The sequence below is a fragment of the Siphateles boraxobius genome, unplaced genomic scaffold (genome assembly GCF_051911475.1).
Source record: "Siphateles boraxobius isolate OS27281-9 unplaced genomic scaffold, OSU_SipBor_1 19, whole genome shotgun sequence".
Taxonomy (NCBI): domain Eukaryota; kingdom Metazoa; phylum Chordata; class Actinopteri; order Cypriniformes; family Leuciscidae; genus Siphateles; species Siphateles boraxobius.
The window spans coordinates 24,978,912-24,993,633 of NW_027508799.1; the positions used below are offsets into that span (position 1 = coordinate 24,978,912).

The 14,722-nt window shown below is 37.9% G+C and overlaps 1 protein-coding gene and 1 non-coding gene across 2 annotated transcripts; both read right to left on the minus strand.

Moving 5' to 3' along the window:
* Positions 1 to 6,444: 6,444 nt before the first annotated feature.
* Positions 6,445 to 13,925, minus strand: cmasa (cytidine monophosphate N-acetylneuraminic acid synthetase a). The gene is made up of 8 exons (XM_077234497.1): positions 13,284 to 13,925; positions 13,049 to 13,191; positions 12,300 to 12,455; positions 11,613 to 11,743; positions 11,382 to 11,476; positions 10,960 to 11,131; positions 9,786 to 9,939; positions 6,445 to 6,688 (listed from the first exon to the last, which is right to left on the minus strand). Exons 1-8 carry the CDS (start codon positions 13,439 to 13,441, stop codon positions 6,471 to 6,473), a joined length of 1,227 nt encoding a protein of 408 aa, XP_077090612.1. The 5' UTR covers positions 13,442 to 13,925; the 3' UTR covers positions 6,445 to 6,470.
* LOC143742583 (U4 spliceosomal RNA) lies at positions 10,509 to 10,649 on the minus strand. The gene has a single exon (XR_013205497.1). It is a non-coding gene; the product is annotated as a U4 spliceosomal RNA (small nuclear RNA).
* Positions 13,926 to 14,722: the final 797 nt, after the last annotated feature.

The window sequence follows — 14,722 nt, forward strand, 5'->3', positions numbered from 1 at the left end:
GTTTCAGATCAGAGCAAGCAAAAAGCACTGCAGATTCCCGAGGGGGTTGCTTAAAAGGTAAAGCAAAAAGCAATGAAAGTGGATGACAACATGAACGTCACATACGCGATATGAGTCAACAGGGCACTTTGCTAATGGGAAACATTCTGTTTTCGCACCGAAACGCTCAGGAAGTACAAAAACAAAATCTTCAGTTTGAAAGGATGGAGGGACGGCCTTTGTGACATCAAGAAATAGACACCCACTGTTTTGGCTCTTTCACTTTCTTTAATTTGCAGCAAATCGTTTCATTTGTTGGGGAATTACCGATGGCATGTGGGAAACTGAGTGGACGGACTCATTAAATGCTGACTGTGAATGAGGCGATTGATTTGCATTAATCTGTTGGGAGTGAAATTTAATGGAGCTCTGTTCTTTCTTTTAGGAAATGGCAAACACGACAGTTTAACTAATGGGAAATATAATCTGTTGGTTGATCATATCAGCCTTTTTCCACAGTTTTTCTTCCTGCATCATGCACTTAATAGGCAAAATATTCTTTTCAGTTTTTGGATACAATTAATGGATCCAGGTTGCTGTAACCGCATAAGCTGTTTGGGATGAGATACATGCATTATATCTCCTATTCCCTATTCCACCTAAAATGTTTATGGACACTGCAACTGTTGTAATATGATTTTACATTCTGTGGCATCTCTTTCCAAAACATAATTCAACATATATCCAACCATTTAAAAATATGCAATCTATTCAACTTTACTGCAGTGCTGCAATATTGCAGATTGTGACATTGTTGTGACAAGGCGTCTAAAAAAAGTGTTGTTCATGACAAACGTTCAAATATGTACGTCTAGCGTATTTATAGAAAAACAATTCTCAAGCAGCACAATGGAACGCAATAAAGAACATGTTCTGTGTGAGCCGCCCTCTTGACGACTAATTAAATATACACGACGGCAAAAAGGTTCAAGCATTTATGCATAAAACTGCAACCAATTTATGTTTTCTATGGTGATTCTCAGCCAATTAAAAATTTGGGCTAAAAATGGAAGTACACACAATCCAAATGTAAGACTTGCTTTCATATCAATAAACCATCAACGCAGGTATACCACTTCAAGAGTTCAGTCATTGAATCACAGGTGTTTAATTAACAAAGGCTTTATGGGCCATGTGCCTCCTCAGCATTTCAGTAGTGAAGAACAGCGAGGTCCATTTTCAGAGTTCATATGCAAATTTTCCATTTTAGTTGCCTCATACAAAGAGCTTCATATCCAACTTGATTGTAACGGGGTTCAGATGTTATGGGAAGGAGGAGGCGGGAACCGGCGAATATTCAAACAATTTAATAATAAAATAAAATAATCCGCCATCAGCCCCTCAAGGACGACTGCTGGCTACACAAAAGGGAAACAAAACAACATAAAATCAGGCCTGTTCCTCTCTCGATCTCCACAGTCGTTGCTCCTCCGTGAGAGATGCGAGACCGGTGCGTCTCACCGGTGACGTTGGTTATCACTCAGGCCACCGGCCTCGCGCCGTTCTCTCACGTCCCTCGACCTCGTCCTGCTCACCACACTGATCAACTGAAAAAACATATTTTATGAGGTGGCAATTTTGTGAATTCCTGCGATTCGATTTGTTTGGAAACAAAAATTTTTTGTAGAAAAAAAAAAAATCAATCATTAAGATCCAACCCTAAACTCAAGCCATGGGGTGTGAGTAGAAAAGTTCTCACTTACATATAATCAGATGTGTATTTGGCGTGCTGTCTGAGGGGAGGGCTCTGAGCTAGGAATTTGGCCCGGACCATGGGATACCACCCCCAAATCCCAGGCTGGGATAGGAATAGTTAGGAGTGAGGGGATGGGGTGAGGGAGGGATGCCGGGACAGAGGTAAGTCTGCTGTATATACGTATACCTCCTATCATGCTAATTGAGTTGATTAACTGAACGTGCTCCTCCGGTGCTAATTTGGTTGATTATCTGAACACACTCCCCCCCGAACTTTGTTGATAAAACATCATATTGTACAAAGACGTATGAATAAGATTGCACCAATTCACAAAAATGCCAACTAATTATGAATTGCTATTGTATTATAGTGTCACATCAGCTATAATTGTAATGTTAAATCACTGCTAGTGAAAAATCTCAGCTTTTTTAAAACAATTTCAATGTAGAAATCTGTGTAAACTGGTCAAAAGTCTGTCTCAGTGCAAAACGTAAAAGTTAAATATGACTGGTCCATTTTTAGCATGATTTATTACCTTAAAGAGGATGTCTCAACATGTTATTTTATTTGGCAACATTCCCAAAGCAATAAGAAAAGACAATAATCAAGGGAATAAAAGCTTTTTACAAGGATACAGGTCCATGGGTCACAGAACGCCATGTGCTAAAACCATGATGCTGCTAGGACATCACAGACTTGTCAATAGCAATCCGGCTGCTGTCACTGTCCAATAAAACCTCCATGAGGCTGACGAACGAGCGTGTCAGCGCAGCAAATTAAAGTGCTCTGACCTCATAGGAAGAATCCTTACCTAAAAATACCAGTGGACTGTAATTCAGAGGGATGGGTGAGGTATGTGTGTTATTGCTAAAGTAGACTGCGTATGGGGCATTCATCATCGTCACATTTGATGAGCTCCAGTGCTTGGGCTGCATTTGATGGATGGGAGCATGTATTGCTAGCAGGCCGGCAACAGGAAGTAAGCTTAGGTGTGTCACTTTGAGCTGAGATTATATTACTGTCAGCTTTAAAATTTCTAATGAATCACAGCCTCTGTTTTAAAAAAAAGAATAGCTCAAAATCATGCAGTAACCTAAATACGTATATAAACAGTGTTGGGGAACTTTACTTTAAAAATGAATGCATTAAAATATTGCGTTACTCCCTAAAAGGTAACTAATTGTGTTACCTAGTAACTTTTTATGGAAAGTAATCTGTTACATTACTTTTTCTCACCTGGGCTGGGCTTGTAAAGGGTTGGACTATATTTTACAGTACTTGCACTTACATGTAGGCTACTTACACTGGACTTACCTAAGAAAGTAGTGGACAATACAAGGTAACTACATGGGTTAAGGTTAGGTTTAGGGTAAGTTCAGGGTTAGTACCTAGTTATTACTCAGTTATTATCGTTACTTTAATGATAAAACCGAGTATGCACATGTGAATCAGGACTGTAAAATAAAGTGCTACCAAAATAAGTTATATTTCTCGCAAATGTAAAGGCCCTTTCACCCCAAAAGTGAAATGAATAAGCCTCAGGCTGAAGGAAATGCACATTCACGACTGTGCAGTAGAGGGTGCAGCTCAAACAAACCACCTGTGATGTTTATCTAAAGTCATTTTTGCTTATGTTTGAATTGAATCATCGAAGGTCAGCAGCAAAGTCATTGCTTAATAAAGTGAGATTAAGTACATAAAGTATATTTGTATATTTTAAAATATTGCAGGTTTGAGTAATATTCTGAGTTTTCATTTCACAGTTTTTATTCATTTTGAGGCACACGGAATCTGTTTTTGCGCTGGTGAGTTAATGCATTTTCACATTTAGTCTACAATAACCATCATGTTACACAGCGGACACAACGCTTCTGCAATACATGGGAAAACAAAGTTACTTATTTGGAAAAAAACAAAACAACAAAAAAACAGATAACTTTTTGTACATTTAAAAGTAATGCTTTAGTTACTCGAAAATAGTTACTTGAAAAAAGTAATCTGGTTACATAACTCACGTTACCAACACTGTATATAAAACGAAAATTTCAAATAAGTCTAGCCGTCAAATAACCCATATTCTAAATGGAGATTTAAAAATGTGGACCACAAACTCACTGTGCATTAATATACCTGACAGACTCATAACTGAGTCTAATGTCTGATTGATGCATGACTAGGAGGCTTTATGAAAACTCACTGCAAGCCCTTCATCACTGTCAGGTCACGTACTCTCTCCACTACCAGATATTTTTGTGCAAGGAAAATTGTAACTCTCAATAAATGTACTCCATGTGGCCATATAGGCAAGTGCAGGGCTTTAATTAAAAACTCAGCTTTTTCCCAAAACAATGGGCAGTTTAAGTAACAACCAACATGGATACTACAAACAAACAAACAAACAAATAAATAAATAAAATTAATTAATTATAATTTAATTTACAAGAAATATATTATCCATTTATTTATTCATTAAGCATTTATGGCTCCTTTACAAGTTATTTATTGTTTTAAATAATTTAAAATATGACACTGACCTCCTTTAGGTGTGTTGTTTGTTTCTGTACATTAACATACTTCATACGATGTAAATACCGCAGGGCATGAATATGGTAATTATTCAGTCCCATGGTAGGCCTATTCCATAGCACCTCAATTACCCCTTTTCCACCAAAGCATTTTGAGAGCCGGTTCGGAGCCGGTGCCTACTCGCGAACCAGTTCTTTGTGTTTCGCACGCCAAAGAACCGGTTCTCGGCCAGGAAAACTGGTTCCAAAGCGGCACCAACTCTTTGCTGGACTAGAACCACAGAACCGTTCTTTTACCACGGCATGCTTACGTCGGGGGCTGGGGGCGGGTTTAGATGTGTTCTAAACATCTTTTCTGACCGCAAAGCCAGGAGAAACATTTGCAGAAACACGATGTAGTCCGCCATTGTAATTGTTATGCTTGAAGTTGGCGCAAGCGTTTCTAGCTTTTTTTAATTTATTTTTTTATTTTTATTGAAAACATTATGTAAGCAAAGAAGAAAACAGTCACAATATAGAACAAATAAACGGTAAGAAAAAAAAAGGCACAAGACAGGGGTATATAACTAATCAAAAAAGATTACATATCAAAGGAAAAGATTAAAAGACTTACATATTTCAATTGTTTTTAAAGCCTTCTTGGTACACGAGTTAGAAATAATCGCAAAGTAATGTTGTACTTGCAAGCGTTTCTAGCTAAGACGTATAGCGACGTACACAATGACGTAACAACGTCGTTCGCTTGGCTCTCTAGGTCAGTGGAAAAACAAACCGGTTCTGAGAAGGTTCGCAAGTTGAACCAACTCCGAACCAACTTTGAACCAGCACCAGTTCCAAACCAGTTCTTTTTTGGTGGAAAAGGGGTAAATATTGCCATCTGCTACGTCACTGTGCATGGCACCAACACAGTACCTTTTTATAGGGCAAGTCTTCTTTAATCCATTTTTGTCAAAAGTTTTTGATACGCTGAAGGAGTATTTGCATTAAGGTAACATGATTAAATTATAACGGTGAGATACACAGATCCTATCCATGCAGAAATATCATCTCTCATTCTAAATTTAAAACATCCCCAAGGCTTAAAACCACAATCAAAGTCAATCCAATTCCTCCCAAACCCACCTGAGGCTCCATTGTGGGACCTGTAACTGCTCTCAGAGACGGAGAGGCTGAAAGGTTTGGGGTTTTTAATGAGATGATAGGTACTAGTAAGAACTGGCAGGACCGACTGCTTCAGACACACACCTGTGCCCCGCACGGCTGGTCTCATCAGTTTCTATTGACCCAGTTTAATTGGCTCCAGTGGACAAGCAGGAGTTAGTGAGAGAAAGGGACTTCTGCATGTATTGATCCTGCAACTTCAAAATTCTCACACTAGGATCTTATCTTATCTTCCCATTCTTTGGTTATATAAGTTGAGATAAGTTGACTTTGGGTGGCTAAACAGTATTCTGCTGGCATTGCTTGCACTGTGGACAGAACTACAAGCGCACAATGATAATGTGCCAGAGGATGACGAGAGAGAGTTAATTGGGTTTGCCCTCTCTCTTAGGGTGCATAGATTAAAAGGAATCATAAATTAACAGACCCATTGAGTCTTAATTGTGGCTGGTGAGTGGAAATCTCACCCTCATTATGGCCTCTGTGCCTTTACCCTGGTGATCACCATTCAGTCTTCACACAGAGACGGCTAAAGGTCATGTATCTCTGCCAAACAGTAAAGAAATTCATGAGGGAGAAGACACTGCCTATGCTTTAGTATGCAAATCTTGATGACAAATTGCTATATTATTTATATCTGATCATTCTATTTTCCATTAATCACTTAATTTAAGGTGATGTGTGACTTTAGATCATCATTTTCATATGCAAAGATAATATTTAACTATCATCTGTTTAGTCGACATAAGAGTCACATATTAATAGACATGCTTTTAAATTTTAGTAGCTCATCATAATGTTTAGTTGAATTTAAATGAGGTGTGTAACTGAGTAATTTGTTTGTTCAAGGCTGCCCTCTGGGGTATATTTTGGAGCATGAAGTAGCTCCCAATATACGATTTCAGTCTATGCTTATTTTTACATTATGCATGCGAATAGAGCTACTGATAATTGGTGTAAGGCAGAATGTTACTCATTTTATTTTTATAAAGCAACATAAAATTATAAGGAGGGAGGGATCAGTTTTAGTTTCACAAAACTTTATTTCCTTAAAAGACCATGTTACTGCAAATCATGTCATTTTCCATCTGAGACTTAGTGTTTTTATTCAGCTTTAGGATGTGTTCGGCGAACTCACGCACCAACCCGTGACCCGCCGCGCACTTGCATGGGTATTTGAAAGCACTTGGCACCATCACGGGGGCATCCAGGGGTACTGCACTCAGCCCTGCCAGGTTCAGGATCTTTACATCTGGCTCATCGTTCCCTGATACAAAGATGTTGGAACACAGATTTTGAGGAATATATTCATTTTCAGGGATATGTTTAAAGGGGCTATATGTAAGAATTTTAATGTATTAATCGCTATTTGCATTGTCGATGTGTGAACAGATTGTAACGAAACTTAAAAAATGAGACCTTCCCTGACTTCCTAGGTTGTCTATGAAAGACTGATTTTTGTGTGTAGGACTCCGGACGTTTCAAAATCAAAAGGTTGTGATGTTAATGTGCCCTCCCGAGAGCCTCATTCAATGACAAATGAAATGAATGCTTATACAACAATCAGGATAATGCAGAAAGAGCTATTCTGTAATGTCTGTGTGTTATGTAGGGCTGTCGCGGTGAAAGAATTTCCATTGTGGTAATTTTGAGTGGCTCAATAGGGCGATATGCGGTTTTACCGCCATTTATTTATTTATTTATTTGTTGCTATATAAATACGTGTTATGATGTTGTCAGCATACACAAAAACAATGTAACCGAAACTAAAGAGCGTCTCTGCACATTGAAAGACTGTCACTCAGCGCTCAGTTGTTACGCCAACGGACTGTCTTTGAGTGAGTCAAACCGTTCATTCAACAAAAACGTTCAAAAAAGCTGATTCCTTAAATGATAGATGTAATGAAACAAGGTGTTAATTATTTTTTAACTTTGAGCTCCACTTTTCAAGGCTCAGCTGGCCAGCAATGCTTCACTTTTGGCCAAAGCTGAGCAATGCTTCACTTAATAGAGACCAATGGCATTGATTCAATGCGTGACTCGCTGCTTTCCCCTCACGGCTTCTTCGCGCTGTGTAGCGCTGACGCCATTCATGGTAAATACCCTTACACGTTAAAGGGATGATAGCCTACGACAAATATTTCGCTTTCCTTGGAAACGGCAACCTTTTCACGAATATACATGACTTGACTTCAAAGACAGACGCAGGTAATCTCAGTCGATCACATTCACTGTCTGTTTAGGCTTAAGTCCAAATCCACGAATCCTCTGTTAAATAAATGAATAATGATAACAAGACTGTTTGTTATGGTGATTTGTACATTCAATACACATGGTACGAATTACGAAATGTGACGTTACGAAAAAAGAAAACGTGGTTCGCGGTTGCTGCGGTTACTTGCATTCCTCTGCGGTTGTAGCGCGGTACTGCAATATTGCGGTTACTGCGACAGCCCTAGTGTTATGCAAAGAAAAGGGATTCATTCAAACTTTGGGGATCCATACAGTCACAATAATATATACTTTATAATCAAACTATCATAACAGTGTATCCTCTGTTGACATGATGCTGGTGAATTGCAGAGCTGGAGCAAACATATCCACATTACTCTGTCGTTTTTGTTTTGTGTTTATTTTGTTATTAAGAGGAAAGCGTGCAGCACATATTTACATATTCATCTAAACTCCGCTCTCAGCAGCGTCGTATGTTCGTTATAATAGTATTAGGGCTGCAACAACTAATCGATAAAATCGATTATAATCGATTATGAAAATCGTTGTCAACGAATGTCATTATCGATTAGTTGGTCTGCTTACGTCACGGGGAGCGTTTACTGGTACGCACACACACGCAAGGTCTCTCTCCCTCAGGCGCTCTGCCGAGCGCGCGCGCTACACGGTTTGGAGCAGTCTCTGTCTCGCATGCGCGCTCTTGCTTGCGCGCTCTAGATTTCGGGAGTTTGAACTAATTCGCGGGCATCAGGGAGCCGCAATCAATATGCGGGAGACTCCCGGGACTTCCGGGATCTTGGGATGTCTGTATTTTGTCTCGAGCATCAGGTTGCGCAATCAGTTTGCTCGCAACGTTAGTGATGGATTAAAATAGCGCTACCGCAGAAATAGGTTAAATTAAAACGGTCTTTACAAAGCGAAGCACTAAATATAAAGGCAGTTAATAACAGCAGCAGTAAAATATTGTTTTTTAGTCACTGTACTCAGTGGTTTTCAGCGAATGCTTGTGCACTAATGCATAATTTCTCCTGTCCTTTACTCAAGCCTGTTAGCTTGCTGGGTAACGTTACCTCCATTCCGTTCTCTTTTTATAGCATTTGTCTACTAAGTTTTAATTGTTTTTCAAACGCGATCTATTGCGGCCCTACGTTCACACAATTGTTTTCAGTCTGTCTATATTTATTTAATCAATTTATCCTTATATTATTCTTTTATATATTATATGTAAAATATATTATATTCTTTATCCTTATATTCCTTATATATAATTAATTTTAAATAAAAATTAAATGAATTATATATTTTAGATGTTTTAGTTTGTTTTTAGTTCAGATATTCACATCTGAACAACATGTCTGTGTAAATTTGTTTTAACAAAAATTGTGTTAAAACATAATATGTTGGATATCATTTTTTTAACAATAATCATGTTTGTCAACTTGCCATCAGCAATTATCATTAAAAACAATGCAAATATTGATATTAGTAAAACTCAATGTGTGGCTTTTGCACTTTTTAAAGTACACTTTTACACATAAATACCCTGATTTACGGTTTTATTTAGTTATAATAAAAAAAAATCTAATTTAATTTCTATCCGATTAATCGATTAATCGAAAAAATAATCGTCCGATTAATCGATTATCAAAATAATCGTTAGTTGCAGCCCTAAATAGTATATCGCTGCAAAAACGTTTCCAACTTTTCACTTCTCATCAAGGAACGAAAATTTACTTTGTCGTGAGTATATATTTGTCGTGAGTATATAGGGGCCTTGAATCATGTCCAGTGTCTTGTACCATACTTACGAGTGCACGAGTGTGAGTATGAGCAATAAGTTGCTGGCTGCAGTTCTCTTAACGGCCACCAGTGTCGCTAATAACAAGAGTTTCTGAATTCTACATTTAGCCCCTTTAAGTAATCCTAATCAACATTATAATAGTATTATGACATTATAACAAGATATAAGGCTGAGAAAAGTAATAGCTTTCAGTATTAATAGTTAATATAAAGGTACACTCTTTTGATTCTGTATTATGCATACCAATTTTTCCAAGACACCAACACCATGTTGTTAATGATTATGGCATTTAGCGGATGTAACTGGGAGAAACGGAGAGCTCTTGACTCACCCAAGTACGCCACCTCTTTCCAATTCAGCCCATCCATGAGTTTCTCCACCTCTTTCAGCTTGTCATCCACTTCCAGCAGTACTTCGCAGCCCATCTTCTGGGAGATTTTGTCAGCAAATGTTTTTGCTAATGGGTTTTGTTCTATCAAAATAACCTAAAGGAGATGAGGGGGGAAAACATTATTTATAAAACATAAATAATTGACAAATTAAATGGTTAATAATTTAATAATACCTGAGATTTAATAATAATTGAGTTATACATGTATTAAGTTCCTTTATTTAATATAACACTTTAAGCTTCGTCACTGTTTTTAGTACATATACAGTTGTGTACTGCTGTTAAAATATGATCAAAGTTTTAACTTTAATTGTGCATATAGGCTTTATTTTTCAATTCACTTCAAATTATCGTTTTTTATTCATTTTTATTTATTATAGAATTTTAATCTTTCCTTTCTAAGTTTTTATTTTTGTGTACGTGTAGGGCCTACTGTTCCTTAAACAGAAACACTCACTTTAATATAATAATTTTTCAAGTAATATATCATCCATTTATTAATTTTTCAATTATTAATTTTAATAGTTTTTTTTATTATAACATTTTATTCTACCCTTCTTCACAGCTGTGTGTGTATGTGTATTGCTAAACTACAAGTACCCAAAAGTATTTCAACATTTCCGTTTAATGCTCATTTAATTATTTCTTTTACTAATAGATCAGTCTCCGTAGAAACTGTCAAAAATTGCCAGAGCCGACTATATTTCAAGTCGTCTCGGCGGGGTATTGGGTAAAGTTTTCAATTAGCAATAATCGCGCCTCGGATAAACCTCATAGGCTACGATACTGCCACTGCGCAAAGATAATTGGTCAGAGGAGACATCTGAGTACTTGTGCATCTGAGCCCCTGTGATCATGAATGGTAAGACCAGCAAAACTCACTAAACATTATCAAACTGCACAACACTACACACAAACTGTTAAGAGATAGTGGTATTAAAAGTGAAATATCAAGTTGTGCAGTTAATAACAAAGTTTTGTTTAATTAAAAGGCGAAAACAAGAGGCATCCCAGATGCATGATGGGATACGATGGGGCAAAGACAAAGGGGTGTATTGTTGTGTGGGGGTTGGTTGAGGTCGGGGGTGGGTAACAAATTGTTGCCAAACATTACCTTCACTCCTTCTTTCATCAGCATGTTGATGCCGGTCTGGTCTCTAGTGTTGATGGACACCATCTCCTCTCCATTCGATGAGATGTAGATCTGCCCATCTGTCAAACATCCTGACACGTTACACAGCAGGAGCTTCACAACTTCAGGTTTGTCTTTACCGGGGTAGCCGTACCTTTATCACATATACACACCCACACACAGTTTGCTTTAGTTCAAACTTTGCACTCTGTGCATTGTGGTTGTTTGCTAACATAAAGTTGCTTGGGAGCTTGAAACACAAGCCTATTATTGGCAAGGCTTACATTAGAGACAACTACACATTACATGTTTATTCAATTACTTAATATAGTAATAATATGTCATTTATAGGCAGCTGCAGGCAATAATGTATTTTTTTTCTTTTCTTTTCTTCGTTTCTTCACCTCAGCACTCTCTGTTCAGCTACGGGCCAGTCTATGTCAACATCAATATCCACACTGCACCCTTGGTCCATCTCAAAGTAAATCGTTTTTCCGCCCTGTGAAATGTAACACAACAAAATCACAATCTGATTGATTAAGGATACGGATAATATGCTTTCTTGCCTATGGATTTTTATGTCAAGCTTTTATGGCCACATATTAAGTTATTGATATTAAAACCCCAAATTTTACATGAAGAAGCCCTTTTTTTATGAAGTTTTTGGTTGTGAAGTAAAAGGAGCCATTTTCACACAGCTCTCCGGCCCAGTCTTGACGGCGAGGCCTGCGAGCTGGGTTCAGGTTCAGTGGTTTAGTACAGCACCCTGAAAAGAAAGAATTGGCGGTCTGTAATTTAGATATATGGTTAGAGTCCCCAACATGCAATGAATTTAACCTTAACTACAAGTACACTACCGTTCTACCGTTTTAGGGTTTTAGTTAATTTGTAACTAAAGTCTCCTATGTTAATAAATGTAGCGTACATTTAATTAAAATACAGTAAAACAGTAATATTGTGTAATGTATTTGCAATTTAAAAGAACTGTTTTCTATTTTTTATATATTTTAAAATGTAATAATTCCTGTGATGGCAAAGCTGAAGTTTCAGCATCATTACTCCAGTCTTCAGTGTCACATGATCCTTCAGAAATCATTCTAATATGATGATTTGCTGCTCAAGAAACATTTTATTATGATCAATGTTGAACATTTGCTTTCAGGATTCTTTGATGAATAGAAAGAACAAAAGAACAGCATTCATTTGAAATAGTAATCTTTTGTAACATTATAAATGTCTTTCCTTTTGATCAATGTCTTGAATTCTTGCTGAATAATAGTACATTATGTCTGTGAACACTCACAGATTGCAATCCAACAAACCTCTTCTCTTGACCTCTTTCCATCGAAAATGGTGTCGCCGGACCACAGAGTGGACAGAATCATAGTTCTGTTTGGTAATGAGCTCCAGAGCCTTTATGAGATGTTCAGGGTGCAGACATGGAGACGTGGCCTGGATGTTACAGATGACCCCCACACCTGTCCAAGAACATTCAATTTCACTTAACCACTCTCCCATTTATAACCATTTAGTGGATTTCTGAGATCCACCATATACTTTTTACACAATTCAGACAATCAGAGGTTAAAGGAGAATATTGCTCTAAGGTTGAACTGTGAGAATGTTCCCCTAATCTCTATATTTTGGAAAACAGGAAGAATCTAGCAAGATTTTAAAGCTTGCAACCTTGAGAAACAAGCTGTGCATGTATATTGATACAGGCCTGGGAATAAAAATATGAAATCAGACTCGTAATATGGTAAATATCACAAACAGGTGATTTTATTATAAGCATTCTTCTGCATCATTACACGAAATGTCTCAGCCGCAGAGTCTGTTTTTCTGGTTTCATTCACAATGCAAATAAAGACGTGGTGGGTGAAACCGCCCTGGTAACGTTATGCAACGAGAAGTATGATCGACATTTAAACTGGTTTACGTGGCCACTTACCTGTTTCTATCTTTGTTTCTGGACGAGTGGATACACTTGTTCTACAAGCTCTAGTTACACCCCATATACAGAACTAAGCCATGAAATGGGATTTGACTTCAACAGAGCCTGATTTCTAACCTGGGTGTTTAAGGCAGAACTCCTGAATGGTCTCCAGTGAACTCGTACAGTCTTTGGACACCGCTGGACTCCTCCTGTGCACTTTAGCACCCCAGGCATTGGCCACTTTCTCAATATCGTCATGATCAGTGGACACCCAAACACTGCAAAAGCATGCATAGGACACAACATATTAACACTTTTATAAAGTACAGCGAATCACTGAGTGACGCCACGTCACACACAATAACCTCACCTGTCAAAGACACCAGAGTCCAGCGCTGCTCTGATCACCCATCCGATCAGAGGAACGCCTGCCAACATCTTAATGTTCTTCAGAGGGATGCCTTTGCTTCCTCCACGGGCCAGAATAAGAGCAGCGATGTGTCTTTTGGCTTTTCTTCGTCTGGCCATTTGTGTTGAAAATCAATTAATATTTTCCAGTTGTACAGACAATCAAGCAGATAAAAGCCTCGCTTTAGTCCAAACGGGAGCTGCAGGGCGTCTCTTCCATTCCGACGCACCTACCTACTCAAATAAACCAGATAGGCAGCTAAAGGGCTGCTATAGGGGATGTGAAGGTACGTCGCGCAGTGTTGCATTATGGGACGTGGGCGCCATATTTACAAGCACGATCTCTGTTTACCTTTGGTATTCGTTAATAGTGGATGTTTGGCTAAATAGACAGAAAAGAAATGGACAAAGCGACCCCCTTGATTTCAACGGAGAAATATGAAGCTTGATTAGAAGTACTCACTTCCTGATGGCCGAGCGTAATGCGCCGGCTCATACTCCTCACCATAGATATCTATGCTCCTCACACTGAGCTTCTTCTTCTTGTTTGTTTTTAACGGCGGTTGGCAACCAGCTTTTGACGCATTACCGCCACCTTCTGCTCAGGAGTGCAAATCAGACATTAGGCTTACAATCTAGTTTCCACATAAAAAAAAATAAATTTTTTAAAAAAAAAAGAAAGAAAATAATCATCTTATAACACACACTCACATTCATTAATTTCCCTACACACTTTCCTATATCGCTATTTATCCTCATAACCTATCATAAAAACCAGTTTCCCTTAAAAAAGTTTACAATATTCTAACCTGTGCTCTGTCACCTATATTCAACAATCTTGTTGAATATATTGCCACCCTAATGTTAATTCCTGCAACCATAATTCCCTCAAATTATTCCTCATTATTATTCTCTGTACCTCAAACCTCATATATCTTACAATTATGTGCTCCACTGATTCCTCTTCCTGACACCACTCACACAAGCCTGTCTCGTGTTTTCCTATCATTTTCATTGATTTGTTTAAAGCACAGTGCCCCAGCTTTAACCTTGTGGAATTTGTGGCTCACTCGGTGAAACCATTCACTCATGTACCCAATCTTTAGACCAAGTCTGCAAAAATAGGATATTATATGCTTTGCACTCAGTTTGCATTTGAAAAACCAACTTTTAGCAAAACTCTAAACACATTTCTCTACATTACACACATCGTTCAAAACTAACAGCTCTTGTGTTTCATTTGGGAAACACTGCCATTTAAATGCCACATTAATTTACTGATGACCTACAGCCAATAATCATGTGGGAAAACACTTGTACATAAATTGATACAAATTTGGTACTAATCAAAACTCAGTTTTGAGAAAGAAAGAAATTATTTTTACTATTATTATTTATTAT